Here is a 27,974-nt window from a genome sequence, read left to right as displayed (position 1 = left end):
TCTGCCAACAACAGTGTGTGGCTCCCCACATTTCTCTCTCCTGCACTCTAGGGCCAGACCACTCTCTGCATGGACCAGATCATCTTCCCAAACCCATGGTGCTTTCCCCCCGACTCAACCTAGACTCCAAGGTGGGGAGGGATGGGTCCGAGGCCATTGCGGCCCCTGGAGAATCCTGACATGGGGGTGGGGGTGGGGTGAGGCAGAGAGAGCATCCCCAACCCCTGCCCTGGGCCATATATGGGAAAGAACACAGGTTGATTGCAGTTGAGTTGTCTGGCCGTCTGTATTTGGAGCTATAACTGTACTTTGCCTGGCGCTGTGCGCAAGGTCTAAAAACTTAACTGCTAGTACCTAGAGACAAACAAGGCTTCCCAGTCAAATCTTAATGTAAAGTAGCTAGAGCCATGGAAGTACAGTATGAATTAAAAGAAAAAAAAGTATTGAACTACATATAATAAACGGTGTGTGTGTTCATTGCTTGATTCGTTAGTCCTCATCGTCCCAGATGTTTTTGGTCTTCCCAGGTGTGATCACAGCAAGCCCTGAAGGCATGTGTTCACAGGCACACACAGACACACGTGCACAGCCAGCCATCTAGGACCTCCTTCCCAGGGGAGGGCGGCAGCCTGATGAAGTGGAATGGATAAGAAGTTTAGGAATCAGGTCTGAGTCCAGATTGCAGCATCACTGTTTACCAGCTGTGTCCTTGGGCCCCGACCATTACTGCCAGCCTCAGTTTATTTTAGAGATAACATAAAATATATGTGTGTATATGTGTGTGTGTCTGTGCTTCTTAGCATAGTGGCTAGTATATGAAGATAATTTTATATCATTAATCATTGTTAATGATTTTATATCATTATTAATCATTATTAATCAGTAGTATTGTTCTTCTAGGAGTGTATGGTAGACTGAATCCCAGTGACAATTTCTTGTGTAACTTTTCCCTTTTGGGGCCTTGGCACTTCTAGGAAGACACACATTGGGGGACAGCGTTGCTTTATTAATGTGAGCCAACCTGGTAAGGGAGTGGGGCCCCTCCCTTCACTAGGTCTTCCTTGCTGGGAGCCCCTCACCAACTTGTTTGATGTCATTCAGGTGAGAACACGCTGGCTCTTGGATTCCTTTGTATTTGGGTAGGGAAGGAAAGAAGGGAGACAGTATGTTTACTTCTAGACTATTAAATGTATTTTTCATTCTCTGGGTGTATATCCAGTGATTGTGAGTTCAGGAATGGATGTGGGCTGGGGAGGTAGGTAGAAGCCATAGTATGTGTAGCAGACACACACAGTGGAGCAAAACCAGAGCAAGCAGTGTTTAGAGACACTTTATTGACAGGAACAGGGAGTTTACTGAAAAACACCACATACAGGCATTAGGTTGTTGAGAGCTTGAGTGGTCAGGAACAACATTTCTAAAGTTCAGAAAAAGATTGGCTGTGGAAAATCAAGAAAAAGCCACATGAAGGTGACAACATGGTGACAAGTTCCATGGCTGTACGAGTTTGCTGATTGTGTTTGGTGCCTCACAAACCTACAAGTGCTCGTCCCTCAGTGCCTCCCTCCCTGTCACTCTGCCCAAAAAAGAGTAATACCAGCTTTGAGGCTTAGCTGGCCTATGATAGGGGTTGAGTCTGAGCTACAGCTCAGACTCACTTCAAGTGTGCGTCTACTGGGTCCTACTACAGCCTCTAGTAAGGGGAGGGGCGCCAAACAGGAGTCGTCTGCCACGGTAGAGTGTTAGAGACTAGGAAAGGCTTGGATGATGATAGTTTTAAAACCTAAGAGCGCAGGGCACACTCAGGGTCTAGACTGGTGCCTGACGCAGAGAGGGTGCTGAAATGCAGAATGAATGGATGATCGCAGTAATGACGCACCAAGTACTACACAGATACATTTGCCGTGACTAGGAGGACTCACTGGGCTGAGGGCTTTTCATTTACAAAAGGATGGGAGAGGAAGGTGTTTTTTGTTTTATTTTTCCATTTCCGCTCGCGAAGGGGAGCCAAGATCTATTCTGAAATGGGTCTAGCTCCTCGCTGCTTCTTGCTGCCGAGATGCAGTTACGCGGCCTTTTCTCTCTGATTTATGTCAGGTGGGTTCACAGATTCTGAGATGGGTGTATTTTCCTTTTTGATCCCATAGTTTTGGGGGGAAAAAAGGAGCTACTATCTCTTCTCTTAACCATTCATAGCTCTATACATATTTCCAGCATATTCCTGCTCTGAAAAATTCCTTTCCTACTAACATTTCTAGTTTGACATCTAAGGAGAAACCAGAAACTCAGAGAGTCAGAAATCCGGGTGTGTGGGTGTTTGGGGGTGGTGACTCTAAAGGACAGGGCTTTTAGATGGACTGGAAATAAAGGCTGGTGTTGGGACAGGTGCTGACCGTCAAGGTATTTCCACACAAGAGTTGGGGCTGCGGTGCAAGGCTGAGCTGATGGCAAAGGTCAGTAGGGCAAGGTGCTCACAGGGCCAGCAGAGTTGAGCAATGAAGGTCATGGCTGTTAAGCCCCAGGGGAGGGAAAACCAGACCCAGCCGAGCTGGCCTTGAGTGAATTGTATTATTAAGCATCAGTCAGGGGAAATATCCAGCACCAAGACAACGGGTGCGGTTCCTAGAGTGATGATAGCCCTTGAGAACATATCTAAGCCCTTTAGTAAGAACAGCATGCCAGATAAAGCTTCCAGAGCAGTGCACATTTATCTGGGTCCTTTGTAGGAATATGCGGAGGAAAAGGGAATGAGTGAGGATCTGAAGTAGGCTGGTGATCACAGTACCTTGTGGATTTATAGTCATCAAGTCTCCCAGGAAGGAGTTTAATTGCGATTCAGGAGAAATAATGAGGTACAAACCAACGAGAGAGGGAAAACGAACATGAGAGTAAGACTCCATTTTTAGCATGGACCAAGAAGCAAAGTGGTACAGGAGCAGTCGAGTGGGATTAGGGGTGAGCGAAGATGTTTAACATCTCAGGACAAGCAAGAGAGGCAAAGATTAGATGGAAGTAAAGAAAATAAAAATAAAAGAGGAAAGGAAGCAGCTATGGTCTCAGTGGAAAGAGAGCTGGGCTAGGGCTCAGAAGACCTGAATTCCAGCTCTCTGTTTACCAGCTATATGAACTTACGATTTGGAAAAGCTTCTTAGCCTCAGACAGCATGTTTCTTCATTTGTTAACGTATTAGCAATATCCACCTCACAGCTAGTTGTGGAGAAGAAATAAGATAATTAAAATGCTTGGTAAATCATATAGCTTAATAAAGAAAGCATTAAAGATGAGAAGAGTTGAGAAGTTAGGAGGAGGAAAAGACTAAAGAAGATTACTTGTAAAGGATAAGAAAAAGAGGTACCATTCAGCTTCATTAAAAATCACTCAGGAAATATCTGAGTTGGGCTTTTAAAAAGGGAGAAAAAGCAAACGTGCCTTCTAGATCACAAGTTAGATGCGTGGTCTACTGAAGCAAGAGGGAAGTGGAGTGGTAGAAAGTAGTTTCTGCAGCCGGCTTGTCATCCACCATCCACGTGACTGGGAAAAGCTCACAGTAATCCAGGCCTGTTTTCCTCACAGGAAAGTAAGGAAAATCTATACTCTGTCCCCTATTTCAGAGAGACTGTGTGGGAAATGACCAGTGAGAAACGCCTTGAATTTATTGAAAGTATTTTCTTCGATAAAATCAGACTCTCAAATATGTGAACAAGGACTAATTCAAGTGCTTTCCTAGGGATGGCAGAGATGAACTGAGTTTGTCAGGTGAGGCCCAAAGCCAAGAGAGTGGGATCTTTCCCCATATATCCCCCTGGATCTGAGGGACATCTTGTTCATCGAATCCCAGTCACTTTCATCTTCTCACATTCCATAAAGCATCCTTGCCCCTCTCATCACAAGGTGCGGAAGGACATCACACTTACACCAGTTACTCAAAGTGAAACATGAGATGTTGACTAAAATGTTTCCAGTGTTCATCTGCTCTCCTATCATTTAGGGGAAAAAAAAACCCTGGACATTATGAATTCACAGGTGAAATATTTGGAAGCCACCTAGCCTGTCCCTCTATCACGCCACTCATTTGCCATCATCTATCTCAGGCTAAAAACATGTGTCAGTTAAATGCCATTCCCGGATGTGTTCCCCTTCTGGAAGACGTCTCAGATTCACAAACATTTTCACTAAAGAGATTCTTCAAATCTACCTCACATCCTTCTCGCTGCCTTTTTGGCCAATTTCTAATTGCCTGAATCAGAGCTAACCTTAGCCAGGCAATCCACCGAGTTCTGTGCCATGGCCAAACTCAATTTCGAAGTCTTTTCAAGAACAAAATTATCCCATCCCGGGAAGTGTAAACTGGACCGTGCCTTAGGCTTCTATCTGCTCCAGTTTATCCTTTGAAGTCTCTTATCAGTGGAGTCCTGTCTTGAGTCTCCGTTGCCTCCTGTATGAGTAATCATACTGACCCACAGAAATTTTGAGAGGAAGGACTTGGGAATTGCAGTCCCAGTGCCCACAGGAAAACAATGCCACCCAGCCATCTCCGGTGGTGTGCTCGCCTGGCAAGGCACACACACGTTGCGCCAGGAGGATCATGAACATGTTGTGTGACTTCCTAAGTCCCCTGCCCTCGGCTTCTTGAAGGACTGACACTAACCCAGGCCTTTGAGACCTCTTGGGATCTAGCCCTGGAGCACCATAGTCCAGAGAAAATTTTAGTCCATGCTTAATGCACTTTCTGTCACTGGAGGGCCTAGAAAGGCATGCTTTGCTCTGATGCTCCAGCCAAGTGGGCCAGGAACTTAGAAAAACTGACTTCAAGGAATCCCACTTCATGACACTCTTTTGCTTTAACCCAGACTAATCACTCCAGCTTCCTTCCGTTAAGCCCTCCATTCACTTGCGGCAATGGAGAATGAGCGGGCTCCAGCACGTGTTCAAAGCCGGGTGGAGCACAGGGGAGGGGTCCGGTTGGCATGGGAGCTGCTTGCTTGAAAGCAAGGGCAGGCTGAGGTTGAGTCGTGTAGACATGTTGGCTCCTTGGTTCCGGCGAAGTCTTGTGCGTGGAGGTCTGATGGAGTTAAGAAGTCAGAGGTGACAGTTCAGAGGCGCGTGGATGGATGACGGATGAACTGAAGGATGGACGCGTGAAGAGAAGTGATGTGGCCCCCGGGGCAGCCTCCTGACGCTGCTGACATCACTGAACATGGGGTAGCCAGTGCTTCAGTGTTCAGGCCACCTACCAGTGATAAAGCAGCTCACTGAGAATTGCCAGCCCAGTCCAGCCCAGCCAAAGGCTCTCTGACCTGATCCACGATCCTTACATAGGAGGGAGAATGGGGAATTATTTTTTGTCACTGTGGGTAAGGAGTTCAAGTTGCCCCAACACTCAGGCTGAAGCAACTCACCTTCTGAAGGACTTGAACCTCGCACAGAGCTTTATTACTACTTGGGCATCAACTTAAAGAAATACCCTGAGGGTGGGGACTCTGGGTAGGGTAGAAATCAAAGGGACCAGATCTAAAGTCATTTTGGTTTGTGGGTGTCAAGGTCACTTGTACAACCTGCCTCCTTATCTACCTGCCCCTCCCTTCCCTGTACGTCACCTCCGGTTGCCCCCTTCTATTCCTCCACTGGTACTGCAGAGTTCTCTTTGTTCTCCGATGGGATAGCCAGGTAGTCAGACCTGTTGGAGGAGAGACGGGGGGGAAGAAAATCAGTGCATTTATACCCAGAGGTGCGAACACAGGAAAAGGGAAGGAGCAAGGGCTACAGGAACAAGGATGTCTCTAGAACACCTCTGCATTTCCTTCTCACCATGTTACCCAAGAGAAAATGAGAATGGCCCTCTCAGCAGACTAGAATAATAAATACATTTGTTTTTTCCTTCCACCAGCAACGTATGAGTCTTCTCATTTATCCACATTGTTCTCAGGACTTAGTACTGTTAGATTAAATCAGCCAAACTGTTGGATAGGAAATTACATTTTATAGATCTTTTAATTTTCCTTTCCCTGATTACTGGTGAAGTTGAGCATCTTTTCATAAGTTTATAAGCAATTTGGGTTTGTACTTCTGCAATATGACTTCATTTGCTTTACCAGTTTTTCTTCTGAGACATTTGTCTTTTTCTTTGATTATTCCATGTCTTGAAAATATCTTTCTTTTTTCTTTTAAAATTTATTTATTTTATTTTTGGCTGTGTCGGGTCTTCGTTGCTGTGCATGGGCTTTCTCTAGTTGCAGCGAGTGGGGGCTACTCTTCGTGGCAGTGCACGGGCTTCTCATGGTGGTGGCTTCTCTTGTTGGTAGAGCATGGGCTCTAGGCACGTGGGCTTCAGCAGTTGTGGCATGCGGGCTCAGTAGTTGTGGTTCGTGGGCTCTAGAGCACAGGCTCAGTAGTTGTGGCACACGGGCTTAGTTGCTCTGTGGCAGGTGGGATCTTCCAGGACCAGGGCTCGAATCCATGTCCTCTGCGTTGGCCGGCGGATTCTTAACCACTGCACCACCAGGGAAGTCCCATATCATAAAATCTTTACTCTAATAGCTGTATAAGAAATCTTTATATCTGACAGGAAAACTCCTACCAGCCACCTCCCCCAAACTTATTGTTCTTTGAAATAGGCAAACTATGGCCCATGAGCTAATAAAGGCTGTTACTTGTTTAAAGGGTTGCACACAAACAAAACTAAAGCACAATAGGGGACAGAGACCCTCTGTAGCCTGAAAAGCCTAAAATATTTACTATCTGACCATCCTCTGGCTTAGACTAGTTTTAGCCTCTGGGCTTCTGTATGACTTTTAAGATCTGCTTATCAAGTTCCTTGAACAATCCATTGGGTATTTTGATGGAAATTTTACTGAATTTGCAGATTAATTTGGAAGAGAACTGCCATGTTTGTAACAGTGAGGTTTTAGTCTTCATTTATTTAACTCAAATCTTTCAGTAAAATTTTGTAATTTTCTCCTTAAATATCTTACACGTTTTTATCAGATTTATTCCCAGGTACTGGAGAGTATTTGTTGCTATTGTAATTGAATTTTAAAAAATGTTTTAAATATTGAGATGTTTCTCTAAATTTTTGTGGCTGGAATAGAGGTGCTTTTATATTTATATTTATATTTATAAATATTTTGATTTGTATCAACAATCTTATGAAATGTTCTTACTAGTTCTAATAGTTTGTCTATAGATTCCCTTGGATTTTCTATATAGGTAATCATATTGGCTGTGAATGATAATTTAGTTTCTTTCTTTACAATTCTTACTCTTTTTTTCTTTTTCTTTTTTTTTTTTTTTGTATTTACTTAGTGCACCACCTAGGATCTCCAGTATAGAATAGAAGCAGGTATCCTTGACATGTTTCTAATATTATAGGCAGTTCTTCTAAAGTTGCAACATAGATGATATTTGCTGTAGGTTATATTAGTTGCTGCCAGTAATCAGTTTAAAGATGGTTGGTGTTTAGGTTTAGATTTATATGTATTTATCTTGCTCAGGACATATTGTGCTACCTGAATCTGAAGAGTCATACCTTTCCTTAGCCACTGTATCTCTGAATATTGTCTCTCCTCCATTTTCTCTCTTCTATTCTAATCGATCTTCTCAATTTTTGTCTTCCTATTTCTTTGTGATATTCCATCTTTTTATATCTCTGTGCTTCATTCTGTGAAACTTCCTGATGTTTATCTTCTGGTTACCAGTATCTAATCTCTGGGGAACCAGTCCACTGAGATTTGAATATTATTGACTGTATTTTTCATTTCCAGGTTTTTCTTTATTCCTGTTCAAATCTGCCTGTTCTTTTTTCTTAATAACTTATTGTATTCTTATGTTTTGTTTCCTCCTCTTGTTTTAACTCTTTTAAGCAAATTTATTTTCTATATTTTACCAGGTCCTTCTTGTGTCTGAAGCTCCTGGGATTTCATCCTGCCATTTGTTACTTCTCTTGCTCATGCTGGATTATTTCCTGCTGTGTCTTTTAGTTTTGGATGAGACTGTGGAAATCAGATTTAGCAATGCTTTATCTGGGGAGCACTGTTAAGCCTCAGCTAAAAGTGGGTCCCTTCAGAATAGTTTTTCATTTGCTTCTACATGGTTATCACTGTCTGGGGACTAATTTTTTTTTATTGACTTTTTCAGCTTAGAGGTTCCTGGATCATGTGGGTAGCATAAATTTAAATCCCAAACATTGTGAGAGCAGGCTTGTGGTTACCAGTTCTCAAGAATCTTTTATGTTTCTACTTGGAGTCAGGCCAAGTAGATATGTTTCCTTGGCTTTTCTCTGGGCTGGTGGACTGATGATTATTTACTGATCTATCTTTTGCATGAGCTGTAGCCCTCTGAGGATCCTGGTTCTGCTGGTGACCTCAGTTCCAACTCTGTTTCTTGTGCAAGGCCAGCTGTGGGTACTTCCTGTCCAAGTGTGGGCACTTCCTGTCCAAGTGTGGCCACTTCCTATGCTCAAGCACTGAAATCTGATCACCCAGGTCACCAGGAAAGACAACTTCCCCAGCATATCCTTTCTTTCCTTCTATCTGGTCAGTTATAATTTTTTACTTTCCTGAGATCATAGATATCATGAAAAGTGATACTTTATCAAGCATTTCTAGGTGATAATAGCCTAGGGTTTTTAGCTTATCGCCTCCACTGTGTAAATCTGTGAGGGTTAGTTTCTATCTTTCCTCTCCCCGAATAACAAGCCAACATGGCCCCTTAGACTCTCAGACCCCATCATCTGTTACCTGTGCTCGAGTGACTAGGGCCTTGGCGAAAATGTCCAAGGTACAGTCTGGACGTTGAAGCAGAAGAGCCCCCCTCTGGGTTTTCAATCACGGCCAAGCTCCAGGGGGAAGAACATGTTTGGAGCTCCTTAGCCAATAGACGGCAGAGCCCAGGTGGCCTGATGAGCTCTGTGGTTTACAGCAAATAGCTGAATGTGTCGGGAACAGCAAGGACACCAGACAAGCTTCGGTTCAAATCCCAACCTCTCCTCTCATTATCTGTGTGGCCCCAGCAAGCCACGTAAGCTCTATGAACCGCTTCAGCATCTATAAAACGGTCATAATAATGCTAATGTCATGGGATTGTGGTGGCAGCTGATGGGCTTTACATAGTGGTTAAGAGTGCAGGGCACGAGTTAGCAGGCACGAAGTCAAACCTTGCTTTGCCTCTTATAATGGTCTTGGGCAAACTTTCCCAGGCTCAGCTTTCGCATCTGTAAAATGGGTATATTCATGCTGCCTACCTCAAACGTCGTTGTGAGGAAAGTGGAGGACTGTGTAAATTGCTCACCACCTCACCTATGAGAGCAAGCGCTCGGAAGGTGCAAGCTATCATTATTTTGGCATCTTTGGACTTACGCATTTTCTTGGGCTGCCTCTTCGGCCTTTGAGACCTTCCTGTAGCAATATATCATCTCGATGAGCAGCCACAGAGTGAGGAAGACCAGGAGGATGTACATCATGATTTCTGAGACCACAGAGGTGAAGTCCTCTCCAGCTGCAAGGGGGAGAGTGAGGCTCACAATATGCATGTCCAACAAACCCAGAGCTGTCACTGAGGTCTGAGATATACGAGGCCTATTTTTAGATATGTCTTAAATAAGCACTGGGTCTAAAGGAACGCAAGAGGGTACCAATGAGATTTAATATCCCCTAATTCTCCTGCCTGTCAGCTTTCTCACTGACTTTCTTCAGATGCTCTGGAGGGAGGCATGAGGGAGAATGATGGCTGGAGGAAGAAGTCATAGAGCACTGGAAGGAATCCTGGAGCTGTGTGATACACATACAGCTGGGTCCCAGGCTTCCTACTTCCTGGTGTGTGAACAGTCATTTCCCTGACCTGAGACTCAGTTTCTTAATTTGTAAAGTGAGGATAATAATTCATACCATACATTACCTAATGTATTTAAGGATACCTTGTGAGATGTAAAAGTCTGCACAGATGTGAGGCACACGTCTTAGTTCAGCCGACTCTGTCCTCTGAGCTTAGGGTGGTGGAGTGTGGTATCCCCAGGAAGAGGGCATCGGAAAACATGGACAGGGCCACGTGGACAGTGCCGTCAGCCCACCCAGTGACCTGAGCATGTTTTCTGCATGTCTGGATGAGAAGCAAGGACGTTCCCATCTCATCTTCCCTCCAGGCCATTCCAAACCCAAACAGAAATGAGGGTTGGAGAATTCCACATATTAACCAGGCTGTCCTGTTCTACTTCCGGAACACAGATGAAAACCTTCCAGTATTCCACACCACCCTCAGCATAGAGACCTGACTCTCTTAACAGGGCACAGGAGGCCACTTGCTGTGCGGCCTTCCTCACCTCATTTCCATTTGGTTGGCCAGCAAAACCTCTCTACTCTACTCGCTGTGGTCTTTTGGAATCTGTGGATGTTTCTTCTTTCTCTTCCCTCTTCCTAGATTGTATCTCACACCCCAGTGCTACCTCTGTCCCAACATCGCCTCCTGCTTTTCAATCTCCCAACCATTTTTCTAGACTCCACTGAAGTCACCTCCTCCGTGAAGCCTTCCTCAACTTCTCGTGCAGTTATTATTCACGTTCTTCTCCAGGCACTTTCCCATCCATCTATTATAACACTTCCCAGATTGTACTGTGATGTATTTATCTCTCTTCTCTACTGACTGTGTGCTTACTAAGAACATATTTATTTCTGAATTATCAGCCTGTTGCCTAATCCTAGAATACTTGAAGTATTCAATAAGTATTTGTGGAATGAATGAATATAAATAAATATTGATCTTCCTTGTTTCCTAACCAACAAAAATGACAAATAAAACATGATAGGGAATTCCCTGGCAGTCCAGTGGTTAGGACTTGGCACTTCCACAGCCGTGGCCCAGGTTCAATCCCAGGTTGGGGAACTAAGATCCCACAAGCCGTGTGGTGCGGCCAAAAAAAAAAATTTTTTTTTCATTAAAAAAAATAAATAAATGAAACATAATACATGGCAAATGTCCCGACATATATTCCTTCCTAGTGGCAAGGAAGGCTGCAGCCACATCTCCCTTTGCTAGCTCTCAGCAGCAAATTAGATTCATGGTTATTCATAGGGCATAAGTCATCCCCAAGGCCTTGCTCATTAAAAGCACAATATAGGCACAGCCATGACCTTCACCTCAGAGAAGCAGTCCAAGGGCTCCAGGATCACCCAGGTTTCCTAACTGGAGCTGGAGGTCACAGATGCAGCTTGAGGCACAGGAGAATGCCAGACACATCAAATGTCTTTTCATGGGCTGACAATGGCCTGGTTTGCGATGTGCTCAACTTCAAGCACTTCTTTTTTTTTTTTTTTTTTTTTTTTTTGCGGTACGCGGGCCTCTGACTGGTGTGGCCTCTCCCGTTGCGGAGCACAGGCTCCGGACGCGCAGGCTCAGCATCCATGGCTCATGGGCCCAGCCGCTCCGCGGCATGTGGGATCTTCCCGGACCGGGGCACGAACCCGTGTCCCCTGCATCGGCAGGCGGACTCTCAACCACTGCGCCACCAGGGAAGCCCCCCTGTTTCTTTTTAAATGCAGTAGCCAGCAGTAGTACCACGGGAAGCTGTCCTCAGTAGCTTTATTTACCTCTAGGTGAAGAGAACTCAGATTTCTGTCTTAGAGCCAGGAGGTGAGAGCCTATGCCAGGATCAGTCCAGCTTGAGCAAAGAGAAGCAGGGAGATTCTCTGGGATCACAGGGATGGAGCAGACGTGGGGAATGTGCCATGGTGGAGCGTGCAGCAGTATGAGAGCTGTGAATATCTGGGGGTGGGGATGCAGAGGGCTGCCAAAGGGGTCACGGGGCGGGGGGAAGAGAGAAAAAGAAAAAGTGGCAGGGAGTGGGCGGTGGTGGAGGGAAGAGATGCAGTGGAAACACAGGTAATAGAGGCAAATATCTGGACTACAGTCCTGCTTCTGGTGCTAATGTGCTTCATGCTGCACTCACACCGCAGCAGTGGTATGGAGCCGTCTGCACTGAAGGAAAGCCCCCTGGGTGATTCCGATGCCAGCTCTTTGTTCAGACCCCTGGACTGAAAGAGAGCCAAGCTTCCTTCCAGCCCTAACGTCCCGAGGGGCTCTGTGGCTCTGATGACAAACTTGTTTTCCCTCAATTCTTACCCAAGTCTGGCTCTGGTGCCCGGCAGGCAGGCGGACTGGCTCCGCTTTGCCACCCTTTCCACTGGCTGCGCAAAGGTCTCTGGAGGCAAAAGCCTTTGAGAGCACAAGGTGGAGACAGAGGCAGCTTCCTAGGGCCCGGCTGTCACCAGCCGACAGTCCCGAGGATGAACAGCAGAGGGCGCCAGGCTCCCTTCCCCCTGGGGGCACAGGTGTGCAAACAGAAGAGGATAATGGTACTTCTGAACAGAAAAATACCTTAGAGAGCTACCAGTCCAACCCCTTCGACTCACACAAGAGGAGACGGGCTCAAAGAGGGGAAGAGGCTCATCAGGTCTGAGCCAAGTGGCCTGAGAGTCCCTGTGCACCATCTGGATTGACCTACCTTCCGTTTGAGTCTTGTCTGAATCATGACATTGCTCACCCTGCTCACTCTGTTTGCTTAACGAATTTTATCACCACAACACGATAAAAAAATAAATACACTTGTGGTCTGAAAGTCGGGATTCCTGGTATCCTTTTCTAGGAAGAGCCTGGCTTTAATTTGACCTCTCCTTTCTTTCCTGCCCCACACCTTTTGCCTGTTCACTGACCTGCATCTTGGGGCAGCCAGGATGCTGAGAACGTGCTGGAAATAGATTGTCTAGGAAGGGCTAAGTAAAATGGAGTCATCATTTAGCCTGGGTGAGAAAACACAAAGGGAGATGCATGTATCACTCTTCTGCCACATGAAGGAACATTTGCAAGGGGTGAGGAGCCACAGTGCTCTGAACAATGAGTCCATTGAAAGCAGAACAAGAACAGTCCTAAGTTCACCCTCAAGACTCTGGATTCGATCCCAACAGAAACTTATGAGTTAGGTTGATGAAAGAACTTCCCAGCCTACAAGGAACCAGCTGTGGGAAATGGGGGAAATTTAAAGATTGGAGAGCAAACCACGTTTCCCCTTCTCGTAGCTGAAAGTGAGGTTATGTGATGAGAGATGCCACGGATGGGGAGGGGCTTGCTTGTATGATTACTGTGGAGGGAGACAGAAGACAAAGACTGTCAGGCTTTGGTTTACAGCAGTTGTTCTCAAAGTGCGGTCCCCGGCAGCAACAGCATCTCCTGACAATTTGTTAGTCATGCTCCACCTACGGAATCAGAAAGCCTGGGTTTAAGAAGTCCTGCAGGGGCATCTGAGGCTGGCTGAAGTTTGAGCACCGCTAGTTTAGAGGTTTGTATGAGTCACAGACAAGAGGGTAGATGACCTCTAGAGAACCTCAGGAGATTTCTCTGAACCCATTGAGTCCGAGGTTCAGCAGAGGCCAGAGTAGGTGTAACTGTCTTGGCAGTTTTAGGCTTCAGGGAGGCTGTCCTCTTTCTCTAAGGGTGAGAGTCCAGGGACCGGGTCAAGATTACTGCACTATCATCTCCAAGCCTTTCTGCTTTGAGGAAAGACACAGAGAGGCAAGCTCTCGGGCAGCTTGCAGAAAGCTGCCCGCCCCAGGAAGACAAGCCAGTGGTGACATTTTTAGATATCACCACTCCAGATACATGGGGTTTTGCATTCTGCAAGGGGCTCATTTATGTGGAAACCCGCTGTCCTCCCTCCCCCGAGAGCAGGGCACCCAAGGGAGCCTGTGCCCTAGCCTTACCCTCCTCGGTGACACGGAGGGGGATGAGCCGGGTGGTCTTCACAAAGGGTCGATGTGCCTCAAACTCAAACTCCCGGGACACGTTGCAGGTGTAGAGGCCGGAGTCATTCAGGGTGACGTTGAGCACAGTGATGGACACGTCCTGCAAGTCTTTGCTCCCGTTCCACTGCAGGCGTCCCTGGAAGGGGCTCTCCACCTCCTGGTGGCCGTTCCGATACTCATAGATCTGCAGGTAGAGAAGCAGAGGGTGTAGGAGAGAAGACAGGGTAGAGGTGGGGACAGGGTGGAGAAAAGGACCAGAATGGTGCTCAGATGTGGGCACGGGGACAGTGTTACCAGGAGCTCCCAAATGTGGGAGTGGGATGGGCGTCTCAGAGGAGGGCAGGGAAGAGAGCAAAGACAGGGAAAGACGGGCAGAGGCACCCAGGTGTCAGGGCACATGGACACGGCAGGAAGAGGTGGGCAGGGAAAAAGGGCTGGAAAGAAAGAGGACAGAGGAAGGTGAGTGACGTGTACGGGAATCAGGAGCGGGAAACTGAGAGAAAGGAAGGATTGGAAGGAGGCAGAGAGAACAAGAGGGAAAGGTGTGTCATGGGGGCAGCCAGGGAGAGACTAAGGCAGAGAGGCAGCTTCATTCGTCATGAAGACGTCTGAGAGCTCTGGCCTCCACAAGTGTCTCTCGGAGCTGGTCCCCTTGGAGGGGACGTGAGCAGTCGGGGCCAGGCCACAGGAAGGGGACCCGGGCTGCTTAAGTGGCCCACATGAGCAGAGAGCTGCCAGCCAATGTGCACACATCAGCTCTTCCAGTCTGGGCGAAATTAGATCTGAAATGTGGTCTCTACATTTCTCTTCTCAAACACTTCCACCTTCTGACACACCTTTTTTTCTATTTCCTTCTACAGCTGTGCAGTCCATCTAGTTTCTGCTTGCCATGTGTGGCTACTTACATTAAAATTTAACTTACTAGGAATGAAATAAAATGTAAGACTCGGTTTCTCAGTTGCACTAGCCACAGTTCAAGTGTTCAAGGCCACCTGTGGCTGGTGCCTACTGAATTGGACAGCACGAATATGGAACATGTCCATTGTCACAAAAATTTCTACTAGTGTTGTTCTGTATTTCCAGCACACTTTTTTAAGTTTCTTTTTCTCCATCTGAGCCACCTTCTCCTCACTTTGGACAGGCCTGGAAGCAGAGCAGGTGGCTGGCATATGAACAGACCTGAGGCTCGTGGGGACCTTTGCATCTGGTCAAGATGTCCAGGCTCCTGTAACCTACGCACTAGCCTCGGTTGCGGTCAGCCCTGAGCCAGGCACTAGGAAGCCTACTGTCCCAGGCCTGGCCCCTGAGTGCAGCAAAGCCACATCAGAATGGCACATCCAGCCTAGAGTGAGAAATGAGTCCGGCTTCAGGAGAGCTAGACAGAAGAGCAAGCAAAACTCAATTTCATCCTAATGTTGTGTCTCCATTAGGTCTTTGTGGGGAAAAACTTGCCCCCAGGAAGATGAGGCAGTGCAGTAAAAAGGGCTTTGTATCTGCTGTCAGACGACCTGGTTCAAATCTAAGCTGTCTTACTAACTTAATTCCTTTGATCCTTAGTTGCCCCATTTGTGTGTGTGTGTGTGTGTATTCTCTATCAAACACTTATACAGCACTTCCTGTATTCCAGAACTATTGTCAACACATTAAAAATTATAGCACATGAGTCCTGGTAACAGCTCTGTGAGGTAGCTATGGCTTATATCCCCATTTTAGAGATGAGGAAACTGAGGCACAGAGAGAGAGGTTAAGCAATTTGTCCAAGGACACAGAGTTAAAATAAGTTGTGGAGTCAAGAATCAATCCCAGGCAGCCTGGCTCCAAAGACAGTGACAATGTGAATAATGGTCATCCTCAAGTTGGTGTTCAAAGTATATAACAACCATTTTGGCACTGGCACCAACCAGTCAGAACTGACATTGGCCATGGCTGATCCCTTAGCTCCTACATCATGGGAGGTCTGGAGGTTCCTAGTGGGAAGGATGGTGATGAAGCCACTTGGCAGATTTGGCACAGGTAACCACAATAGGACTATTTAAACATTTTACCCACTGATGTGTGTGTACCAGGTGCACATCAGTCTTGGTCATGCCTGACATTCTTATTTCACTGAGATTGTGAGACTTAAATGAGGTAACCTATGTTATCTCATTTAGTGACCCTTGGAGTTATTTCAATGTTTCTATGGATTTAATCCATCCAGCAGGATGGTGCAGAGATTCCCTGAAAACACCTGCACAGTGCCTAGTGGGGTGACTGGCACACAGTAGGCTCTAAATACTATTTAAGCCTTTCTCCTCCTTATGCTGCCTGTAACCAGGAGTGCCCAGAGCTAGCCTGGAGCCCTCCCTTTCCCAGAGGCTGGGCTAAACTAAGGCTGTCAGTTATCTGCAGAGGAGCTGTCAGTGCTTTGGAGAGAAAGAGCCAGTGTTTGTCAGCTCGTCATTCCCCAGGCTGTCGGGAGCCAGGCACACAATGGCAGAGGCCAGCGAAACAAAGGGCAGAGTCAGCAGTCAGACATACAAGGAAATCTTTACCGCCCTCGGGCCTGTAGAACCATTCCACCACCGTGGTGGCCTCAACGTCCTCCCTCTTCATGCAGGAGATGCAGCGCAGCTTCATGGGATTGCCCTGAACCGCCTCCGTCTCCGAGGGCACTTCCACACACACAGGGAAGCAGACGCCAGCTGGGGAGAGCCCGGACGCCAGGGGAGGGACAGGAGGTGTCAGGGGAGAGGCAGTGGAGAACAAGGAGGGAGGGAGGGAGGAGAGACAGAGAAGGCAGAATCATGAGACAAACTGGAAAACAGCATGCACGTGTGTGTGTGTCTCCCCAGGTACACCCTCTCACAACGGGCAGGGATGAGCCAGCATTGACTGCAATCCTCCCCGGAAGCAGCAGGGATGCGGTACAGCTCGTACCTCAGCTCTGCCCTCAAGGACTTAGAGTCAAGGTGGGAAACAGGGCACCCATGCATCCATCCATCAACCACCATTCACCCCTTCATTCCACCAACACCCACAGAAATCTACTCTATGCCAGGCCTGACGCTGAGATACAAAGATGAATAAAACACGCTTCACGCCCTAAAGATGTTTATAGTCTAGCAGGGAACACATACTCCTGTCATTAAACCAGACCATGGTGAGTGACATACTAGAGGAGAGGCAGTTACTCCTGGCTGGGCTGGGAAGAGGGGAAGAGAAGGATGGTGAGACTTAATGCCAGAAAGGTAGATTGGACCCATGTTGTGAAGACCTCTGTATGCCCTTCACAATAGGAGGGGTCACATGTTTTAAAGCCTTAGAGAGATGTAATCATATCTGTGTTTTACGGCAGATGTAGGTAATTCTGATGCATGGTGGAGGACAGAGCAGCAAGGAGCTGACCGTGGGGCTGGGGCGATGATGCTTCACCCAAGGAAGAGAGAGAGACACACAGTTAAAAATGAGGAAGGGGGAAAAGAGAAAATAATTTAAAAAATAAAAAATAAGGCTTCCCTGGTGGCACAGTGGTTGAGAGTACGCCTGCCGATGCAGGGGACACGGGTTCGTGCCCCGGTCCGGGAGGATCCCACATGCCGCGGAGCGGCTGGGCCCGTGAGCCATGGCCGCTGAGCCTGCGCGTCTGGAGCCTGTGCTCTGCAACGGGAGAGGCCACAACAGTGAGAGGCCCGCATACCACAAAAAAAATAAAATAAAAAAGTAAAATAAAATAAAAACAAAATTAAAAAAGTAAAAAAAAAATGAGGAGGGGGAGTCAGATTGGGGGGCACCTTGGAGGCCACCCACAGGCCTGGACTTATAGTTCCTGCCCTCTAGAAGCTCATGGCCCATTAAAGAGGGTAAGTACATCAGACTGAAAATTCAGAATGAATCAAAAGTGGGACGTGGCTGCCAAGAAAGCAAGTGCAAACGTGGGCTGTGTTGTCAGATGTACACGGCAGAACAAAGGAGGAGCAGTTCCCCTGTGCGGTTCAGAGCAAATCTGGACCACGATGATCAGTTCAGGGTGTCACATTGTACGAAAGGAAGTTTTCAACGAGTGCACGTGCAGAGGAAAGCAAGATGGAGAAGAGTCTGGGGGCAAAGTCTGGTAAGAACAAAGCGGGGACCAGGGATGCTTAGCTTGAACACCAACACACCTGTCTTCAAATATTTGAAGGTTGGCCTGTGGAAGAGAAAATAGATTCTGTCCAACTCCAAATGTCACAAGAAAGTAAAGCTAACTCAAATGAAAAAAAATTTTTTTTTCTGGTGCTGTTAACAAGTGCAAAAAACTATTTGGTAAGAGAGTTTGCATGTTATACAGAAGATTCAAAAGTGAGATGAATCACCAACGATTCTTGTATCAGAACTTCTAACCCCTTCTGAGGCTACCTTCTCATTAATAATAAAAACAGAGACCCTAAAAAATGAAATAATACACATTGTAATTTAAAAACTAGCCCACAGTGAATGGTCAGTCTGTTCCTCTACTGGCAGACAGTTCTTTCTAAAAGCAGAGAAAAGCTTTATTTAGAACTTAAAATGAGACTGACTGACTAATTATGAGTCAAAAAATGAAATATTTGACTCAGAAAGCAACAAATTTAATTTTTAGACATAGAGTTTAAAAACTAGAGGCACTATGATAAAATTTAACATATCAAGGTAAAATAAATTTTATTGGCTTTAAACTCTCAACAAGCGGGGGGTGGTTTTATCAGGCAGCCTGCAAGAGGCTCTCCTGCTTCTGCATATGGGTCATCACTTTAATCGGGGGAGGGTCCATATCTAGAGCAAACTGATCAGAAACATTTTCAGAATATGAAGAGTTTGAAAGCTTGAGTATAGGCCTGGTTTAAAAAAAAAAAAAAGCAGGGCTTCCCTGGTGGCGCAGTGGTTGAGAGTCCGCCTGCCGATACAGGGGATGTGGGTTCGTGCCCGGGTCCGGGAAGATCCCACATGCCGTGGAACGGCTGGGCCCGTGAGCCATGTCCGCTGAGCCTGCGCGTCCGGAGCCTGTGCTCCGCAACGGGAGAGGCCACAACAGTGAGAGGCCCGCGGGAGAGGCCACAACAGTGAGAGGCCCGCGTACTGCAAAAAAAAATCATGGTCTGTGCAAAAGTTTGGGAGTGGACAGAGGTGTAGAGTGTGCATTGAGAACCCCATGTAGCAGGGAGCCTCAGGGCACATTCATATTTAATGAGACGTGGTAAAGGTGAGTTACTTCAATGATGATGGCTTCAGAGAAGAATAGGAAAATGTACCAAGGAATGTACAGTTACACTTATAGAGGCAGAAGAAAGACGGTATTGGGCAACTGAAGGCTTGGGTTTGATAGACTTTTTTTTTTTGGCCGCACTGCGCAGCTTGCAGGATCTTAGTTCCCCAAACAGAGATAGAACCCAGGTCCCTACAGTGAAAGCACAGAGTCCTAACTACTGGACCGCCAGAGAATTCCCAGTTTGATAGACTGTTTAACCTCTTGGAGACTCAGTTTATTCATCAACAAAATGCTGAAAATAATATCTATCTAATAGATTTGTCATACAAATTCTATGGGATGATTTCTACGAATGGGCTTTGTACATTCGTTAATGTTATTTTCCTTCATTTATTTGTTCACTCATTCAACGTATATCGAGTGCTTATTGTGCGCCAGGTACTGCTCTAGGCACTGAGAACACAACAGGGGACAAAACAGGAACCATCCCTGCTCTCGTGGAGCCCACATTCCAGTGGAAGGAGAGAGAAAATAAGCACCATTACACTGCAGTAAGTGCAATTATAAGAAAAAATAAAATAGAACGGAGGAGTTAGAGCGTGCGTGGAATCATCAGAGACTCACTGAGAAGGTGACATCGAGCAGGTGTTGAAGGAAAGAAAGGAGGGAGCAGCTGTATGAACATCTGCGGGAAGGTGTGCAGAGGAGACAGCAACTCGAGAGCCCTAGGGTGGGAGTGTGTTGGCAAAAGCGAAAAGCACAATAAAGTACAGGGTACAAAGTGAGAGTAGAAGGAGATGAGGCAGGAGAAATAAGCCAGAGCTGGATCATGGCTGCTCTTGCAGCCCACAATTAGATCTTTGGCTTTTGCTTTGAGTGACATGGGAGCATTGGAGGCTGCTGAGTGGAAGAATGACATGATTTATACAAAATTACCTGATCTGACTGCTATGTTGGGAATAAACTGAAGAGGTGAGGAAGGATAAGGGTGGAAGCAAAGAGAACAGTTAAGAGGCTGGTACAGTGATCAGACTGAGAGGTGGTTCAATGACTTTGCTTGGATGAAGGTAACAGTAGAGCTGCTGGGGCTTGAAAGTGTATAGTTTGCTGGACTAACATCCTTGAACAGCTGAGAGGTGATAGCCTCTAGTGAACAAGTAGATGAGTTGGTCTTAAATATAAACACGGTTCGTTCATTTAGAGTTAAAGGAGGGAAGGCAGAATGCATGCAGTCAGGATGGTGAGTAGGGCACGGCAGCCTCTCTTTGTTCTGAGTTGCCCCTGAGTAATCCAAGGTATCGTCAGACAGCAAGCCCCACTGATCGCCTTCTCCTTGCCAAAGTCCAGTTTGAAGTCCTAAGAAAGAACTCAGCTCATGAGGTCAATTTAATTCATGAGGTCCTGGATAGAACATTGCAAAATGGCCACAGAATCCTCTCATCCCTGTTTGCCTTCCCTTTGCAGTATGACTTGCTGTTCCTTCCACCAGAAGGTAAAGTATATTTCTCCACCCTGTAAGTCTCCAGTACACTATTGCCTCTCTTTCCAAGAAAGCCTCTAGATATCCAAGAAAAGATTTTACATGTGGTAGACATTCAACCCACGTTGCTGACTGTAAATAATAAACTCTTGGAATAATCTTGGCCAAATCATTTGACCCATGGTCTCCTCTTCAATGTCTATAGTAATAATGAGGAAACCAGAGAAGGAAGAATATATTAATTATGATTATATTTAACTAAGGAATAGCATCAATCCATTATCAGGTGGATAGTAATGTGTATGTAACCAACTACTCTAATAACCCCAAATCTTTTTCTTCTTTGGTTATTGCTATATTGCTCCTCTTGACTTGGCTCTACAATGCTACGAAAATAAAGGCTTTGATTAGAATGTAAATACTTTCCAAAAAGGGGTAATAAATGATGTTATTTGTAGATATTAACACCCCGAAATGACTTGGTCTATCAGATAAGCCAGTCACTTAGCAGAGCCTTGAAAGAATGGGAAGTAAAATGGGTTACTGGGGGAAGAGAGGGAAACCTTTCCCAACACAACCGACACCTGGGAGGGTAGACCTGGAGAGGAAAAACAGAGAAGATACTAGGAGGTAAAAATGAGTAAGGCCCTAGGAAAGGCAATGGCGTGGGAGAGGAGTGGAAGGGTGGCTCCAAAGAGGGATGAGAGGACAGACGCCCACCTGGCAATCCTGTATAGCAGCACGTATGTCCATAAGAGGAGCTAGAACAAGCCCTGGAAGACTGAAATCAAGAGGTAAGAGTTCTCTAGCAAGTCCTTTCCCCTCCCCTGCACTCATTGTCTCATCTCTAAATTGGAAATAATACTGCTTTCCCTGACTACCACCATAGGATTGCTATGGGGACCAAAAGAAGAAATAGATTGAAAATTGTTTTGTAAACTCTAAAGCACAAGGCAAGTGTAGATTCTATTATTATTATTATTATTATTATTATTATTATTATTATTATTATTATATACTTTATTGAATGAAATAAGGGAATTTTGTTCAATTCACGCAGAAAATAAAAGAATGGAAAAAATTCCATTCATATTGGGAAGGGTGAACACATCTTAAGTTAAGTGCTTTCCAATGCTGGAATTACATGCAAATAAAAAGATTTTGCATTTGTGAAGCAAGGCCCTCTCTCTTACATTTACTGGCAAGGTTTCCTGAACTATCTCTCTTTCCCTTCTGCAGCTTCTCAATTTGGTGAACCAACGTAGAGAAGCTGAGGATGGGCAAGGATAGGTGTAATATGCACACTTCTTCCAAATGTTTATTGTGGGGGAATTGAGGGGTGGGGAGGAGGATGGGCACTCTGCCTATTTTAGCAATATTCTGTAAATATTTCCCTACCATTCAATTGTGCAGCTAAAAGGGACGTTAGACATCATCTGCCCCCATTTCCAAACTTACGTATTTCCAAATATACGTATATGAGGAACAAAATACTCTAAGGTGATTACATAGCAAGCTAGTGGCAGAGCTAAGACTCCAATCCAGGCTTTGTAAGTCCCAGTCAAAAGGCCCTTGGCCTATAGAGTGCTCTCCCCGTCCACTAGAATTCAGGCAAATATGCTAAAAACTTAAATCAGGGTTTGGGAAGAAAGGCTCTGTAGAATCTCACCCTAACCTTCTCTACAACTTCATCTCTCATTGCTTTACTCATGCTCTTTCTTATACAGCCCAACTAACCTCTCCTAAGTCCCCTAGTCTTAGCCTCCCCCTGAGGAAATCACAGCCTTAAGTCTTCAAGGCAGGTGAGATCATTGGCAACCTATTATGTCTGCTTCATCTTCAGGTCTGGTCTACTCTACTGGGGATGGGTGGCAGTGAATCTGCCCTTGGGACTGGCATTGCTCTCCCTCTTTGTCCTTCCCAGCCTGTCTCATCAGGCATTTTGTTCAACAGGAAGCTTGGCTCTGCTTCTGGTCACATGCAAAATCCAGATAATGCTGGCAGCCAGGGTTAGTCCTGGAGGCTTAATAAAGTGATACTAAGGTAAAGAGGCTGTTCCCATCAGCATATCTGCCACTGCACCAGCAGAATGAGTTCCATGCCAACCACAGAGCATAATCCTGTACCTAGTTTCAGTAAGGCAGGTGGGCATGCTCACATCTAATTATACTGGTTATTGATTTTTAACATGGAGGAATGTAGCTAAGATCATGTAAAGCAATTATCAACTGGAGAGCACCTATATTTGACCTGAGGATCTAAGTTGCCAAGACTGAAATGCCCATACCTACACAACAACCAGACACACACACACACACACACACACACACACACACAACATCCTCATCAATCCATGCAGATGCCCATACTAACATGCTCTGACATACACTAGTATACACATTCGGACCCTGAGGCATATATCAACACACTAAAGCATTCTCTCAATCACATATTCAGACATTATCATGTAGACTCATTAACTCCCACTACACACATGCAGACACCCCACTCCAAGCCCACCTCTAACACCACTCTGCTCAGCCTTACTGTTGCAAGTATAGGGCTCCCTTATTTGGAAGGAGAAGGTCACCTCACTCCTTCACAGCAGACAAACAAGAACCTATTTATCTTTAAAGGCAAAAAAACTCAGCCCCCCAAACACCAAAGCACCTTGATTCCACATGTTCATGAAAAAGAAGAAAGATGCAATTCCCAGGTGCCTATTTATCTAATATATCGCTGCAAATGGCTGAAGCCTGTTTTACTTATTGAAATTTAACAGATGGATCAACAACTAGGTTCACTCTCAAAATGCACGCATCCAGATTTTTTTAATATATAAAAATTAATTCAAAGACCTCATTGAGAAATGAAATGTAACTGTAACCGAGATTTTTAAATAATGAATGTGATATAATGAATAATGAATGCATTTAATAAAAATGCATGCTCTTTCAGCTACGGGAAAGGGAAAAAATACTTTGGAATTAACAGGAAACGGGAGGAAGGGTGGAAAAACCACCAAGGGAGGTTCAGGAATAAAGCAGCACGGGAGTGGGGAGGTCTTTTTCCAATCTCAAAACCCCAGCTCTCGTGGAACCCCTCTGGATCCCGTGTCTGGCGGACATGCACAGGGGGAAGTCAACCAGGGCTCCTCGTTTTCACCAACGACATCAATAAGTGTTATTCCTGTTAGCATTATTACTGTCATCTGCATCTCGCATGGCAGGGTGCTGGTACTTACCCCACAAAATGAGCAGGAGGGAAGCCAGGGGAAACAATCTGTTGAAGCCAGGCATCTTTTTCAGCGGGTGGCTTCCGGGCTAAACAGAGAGATTCCCTGGGTCAACAACTGCTCCCTCTCAGGACTTTCGAGGAAACCTTCTGGGACGAACTGCTCCAAGGAGGAGACTTTCTGACTGAAATAAGGGCCAAGTGCCGTTGACTGGGGAGGCTCTGCGGGCTTCTGGAGCCGGGCGGGGGTTTCAGCTCCAAGCCAACCTGGCGGACTGCCCCAATTCGAGGGAGTGGATCGGCAGCTTGGCGCGCCCTCCCCGGAGCCCGTTGCTGGGATCCGGATCAGCACCACGGACAGAGCCTTCCCCGCCCACCCGGAACTTCCAATTCCAGTCGCTCAGCTGCTTCCCCTGTTTGCGCCTCGGGGAAAGCTCAGCTCCGAAGTGAGGGGCAGGCAGGCTCTAGGCGGCTGCGCTGCCGGAGGGGGTCCCTGTTGATCCACCTCTCACCTCCCTACCAAGAGTTACGCTCCGACCGGGATCCACCCAGACCCGGGAGCGCCGGCTTCGTCCGCCCTGATCGCCTTCTCCAGCTGGGCCTGCCCTCACACCCGAAACCACCGGGGCTGCCGTCTGAGCTACAGAACTCGTTCCACCTCAGTCCAGTCCACACCCGCCAAGCCTCCCCGGGGAAGTCCGGAGGGGGGCCGGGAAGGAGGCGGAAGCTTCTGTGTGGCCTGCGATCGAGAGGTGGGGTGGGTGGGCCCCGTCCCCGAGCTCGCCTGCAGATCGTGCAGGGGCCCGGACCCTGGGTGGCGCGTGACCAGCCGCCCTTCTCCAGGCGCCCCGACCGTGTGTGCTCCGTCAGCCTTGACATGCGCAGGCGGCTCTCCACCGCCACCGCCACCACTTACCCACCCCGCCCCGCCGGAGCAATACTCCCCACCCCCAAACAGGCGTGCCCCTCTCAGGGCCGAGGGCGGCTGCGGAGCGCAGGGGCGGAGCTCGGAGCGGCGCAAAGACCTCAGCCCCAGCGATTTCTCTGCTCGCCGGCTGACTCCAGGTCTGCCTTTCGCATCTCCACACCTCTCCCCAGCACCGGCACGCCTCCTCTCACCAATTCACCGCCCCCCCGCCCCCCGCCCCGCCGCCCAAGCAACCCCACTCTGGCTCCTGCACAGACATGCGAGCTTCCAGCTCCGGGAAGAGGAGGGCCAAATCTCTTTCAATGATGTCATCTTTAATGTACATGCTACATGACTCCTGGCTTCTCTCCCCCGACCCCATCCCCCCCTGGTATATCCTTTGTCTAGCCTTGATTAATTGGTGCCGGACACCCTGAACGCAGCAAAATAATCCCTGCTTAGAAGTGGGGTAAGAGGGAGGCGCACCTGTTCCCGTGTTCACCTCCTCACTGGCTGAGGAAGTGATCCAAACGTCTGTGCAACGGTGGTGTTGGGGGTGGAGCAACTCCCTCTCGCTCTGCTCACTTTTTTTTTGTTTGTTGTTAAGTTTAAAAGCAGATAGACTGTGGTTTGGCTTCTTCCAACTATTAGCCTCACCCTAGTCCTAGCAGCTGTTTCACTGCCCCTCCCCATCCCTGGAAGGGAAACCGGAACGTTTAAATTTAGTTATAAACTCAATTGACATAATAGATTAGGAATGCCTGGAATCGAGTGAAAGCTGAATACAAGAACCTCTCCCCCCTTCTCATTCCCTACTGCTCCATTTCCAAAACGGGAAGCTTGACACTGATATTCCAAAACAGAACGGCAGAGTAACAGCTGACAGTAAGTGAACCACATGCAGGAAATTCTCCCTCCTAACATATCACAGTGCAACAGAGTGTCCTTCTTCCTGGGCAGGGAGCCACCAGGCCATACTCTGTGTTGCTTTGAAAACCAGCCCTTGAATCACAGTGTGTTAGACCTGGATGAGAAGTTAAAAGTCGACTTAATTCAACTTCCTTTCCAATTCTTGAATCGCCCAAGGACATTCCTGTTGAACAGGCTTGGCCTTTGTCAGGAATGAGAACTCACTACTTCACAAAGTCAGTCCCTTCTAACGTTTAAGGAAGTTCTTCTTTATATTCAGTTGAATTCTGTACACGCTTCCTTCCGCCCCGAACTCCATTAAGTGGTCGGCAAAATGTTTTCCTTAAGAGAGAGCTATGCTTCCCCACATCCCACCCCAGACTTTTTTGTTTGGGGCTAAGCTTCATAAGTTTCTTCCAATGTATTTTCTGGTAGTTTCCAACCCTTAACTACCCTGGTCACTGTCTCAGGAGGATTTTTAGTGTGTCGGCATGATACATCCAGAAGAGGAACTGATGTTTTCTGTGGGGTCTGCCACCGTAGATCCAGGAGAATTATGGCCACAGGTGCTTTAGAGGGTACGTCTGTTTAGTTACATTTACAGCCATATCTCACTCATAATGAGCTATGGTCAGTTAAAATCCCTAAGTATTTTTCACTCAACTTGTTGCAGAGTTATCTTGTACTTATACAGGGAATCTTGGGGGGAAAAAACCACCTCTGTGCTTATTGCTGTTAAAATTTATTAGTTTCGGGCTTCCCAGGTGGTGCAGTGGTTAAGAATCCATCTGCCAATGCAGGAGACACGGGTTCTAGCCCTGGTCCGGGAAGATTCCACATGCTGTGGAGCAACTAAGCCCGTGCGCCACAACTACTGAGCCTGAGTGCCTAGAGCCCGTGCTCCGCAACAAGAGAAGCCACCGCAATGAGAAGCCCGCGCACCGCAACGAAGAGTAACCCCCGCTCACCGCAGCTACAGGAAGCCTGTGCACGGCAATGAAGACCCAACACAGTCAAAAATAAATAGGGGCTTCCCTGGTGGCGCAGTGGTTGGGAGTCCGCCTGCCGATGCAGGGGACACGGGTTCGTGCCCCGATCCCGGAAGATCCCACATGCCGCGGAGCGGCTGGGCCCGCGAGCCATGGCCGCGGAGCCTGTGTGTCCGGAGCCTGTGCTCCGCAACGGGAGAGGCCACAGCAGTGAGAGGCCCGCGTACCGCAAAAAATAAATAAATAAATAAATAAATAAATAGGGGCTTCCCTGGTGGCGCAGTGGTTGGGAGTCTGCCTGCTAATGCAGGGGACACGGGTTCGAGCCCTGGTCTGGGAGGATCCCACATGCCGCGGAACAACTAGGCCCGTGAGCCACGACTACTGAGCCCGCGCGTCTGGAGCCTGTGCTCCGCAAGAGGCCGCGATAGTGAGAGGCCCGCGCACCGCGATGAAGAGTGGCCCCTGCTTGCCACAACTAGAGAAAGCCCTCGCACAGAAACGAAGACGCAACACAGCAAAAATAAATAAATTAATTAATAAAAACTCCTAAAAAATAATAAAATAAAATAAATAAATAAGTTAATTAATTAATTAATTTTTTAAAATGTATTAGTTTCAACCAATTATCCCATGCTATTAATAATTGTATTGAATCCAGATTTAATCATCTGACATCTCTCTTCTTTAGCTTTGTTTCATCTTTAGGCTTGATAATCACTTGATCCAAACATAGATTCTTTTTTTCAAATATAGATTTTTTTAAATGGATAGAAAAAAAAAAAGAGTTCTTTGGCACGAGTTTAGAGACCTTACTCTAGTTTGACTAATTAGACTTCTTTGGTATTATTGCTCAATCACAAATAAATACCCAAACATATCTCCCTATTTTCCATATTTGTAACATAACACATTCTGAAAATTTAAAACGAAGGGTATATGTGAGAGGAATTAGACTTATAATGATCCAGATAAGAGAGGTTTACATGTACATAGAAACAGATTTTCAGCAATACATTTCAAACCATTCCAAAGTGGAATGAATTACCTTTTGTTATGTTCAAGCAGTTGTTATCCAAAGAATTACTGGGATGTTGTAGAAAAAAAAAATCTTCTATCGGTTAGAAATTTGGAACGGATTGTTGATAAAGTTCCAGTCATCTTTGAGATTCTATGATTTTATTGAAAGTCTCACCCAAATACATAGAGTGAGTGAAATATTTTCAGTCTGATAATTCCATCAACCATTACACTACAGCCATCACCACTATGGCAGCAGGAACTGGCTTAGTTTTACATAATTTTTTCTCACATCTATTTGTGCTGATTCCTAATAATCACAATGTTCTTTTAAAAAAAATATATATATATATATATATATATATTTTTTTTTTTTTTTTTTGCGGTACACGGGCCTCTCACTGTTGTGGCCTCTCCCATTGCGGAGCACAGGCTCTGGACGCGC

The 27,974-nt window shown here is 46.5% G+C and overlaps 1 protein-coding gene across 4 annotated transcripts; it reads right to left on the bottom strand.

Moving 5' to 3' along the window:
* Positions 1-1,314: 1,314 nt before the first annotated feature.
* SCN3B (sodium voltage-gated channel beta subunit 3) lies at positions 1,315-25,240 on the bottom strand. 4 transcript variants are annotated; one of them, XM_081241049.1, is made up of 7 exons: positions 25,098-25,240; positions 23,715-23,793; positions 16,305-16,468; positions 13,743-13,968; positions 9,354-9,492; positions 5,598-5,677; positions 1,315-5,230 (listed from the first exon to the last, which is right to left on the bottom strand). In XM_081241049.1, the coding sequence occupies exons 2-6, from the start codon at positions 23,767-23,769 to the stop codon at positions 5,614-5,616; spliced, it is 648 nt and encodes a 215-aa protein (XP_081097175.1). In that variant the 5' UTR covers positions 23,770-23,793; positions 25,098-25,240; the 3' UTR covers positions 1,315-5,230; positions 5,598-5,613. The 4 variants fall into 4 exon arrangements, with proteins under 4 accessions (XP_081097175.1, XP_081097176.1, XP_081097173.1 ...); XM_081241050.1 differs by lacking the exon at positions 25,098-25,240 and adding an exon at positions 24,489-24,572; XM_081241047.1 differs by lacking the exon at positions 25,098-25,240 and adding an exon at positions 24,217-24,568.
* Between the last annotated feature and the right edge of the window lie 2,734 nt (positions 25,241-27,974).

The sequence above is a fragment of the Mesoplodon bidens genome (assembly GCF_964165515.1).
Source record: "Mesoplodon bidens genome assembly, chromosome: 7".
NCBI lineage: Eukaryota > Metazoa > Chordata > Mammalia > Artiodactyla > Ziphiidae > Mesoplodon > Mesoplodon bidens.
Note: the sequence above shows the minus strand (reverse complement) of the source record. Positions and strands in the feature narration are given on the sequence as shown.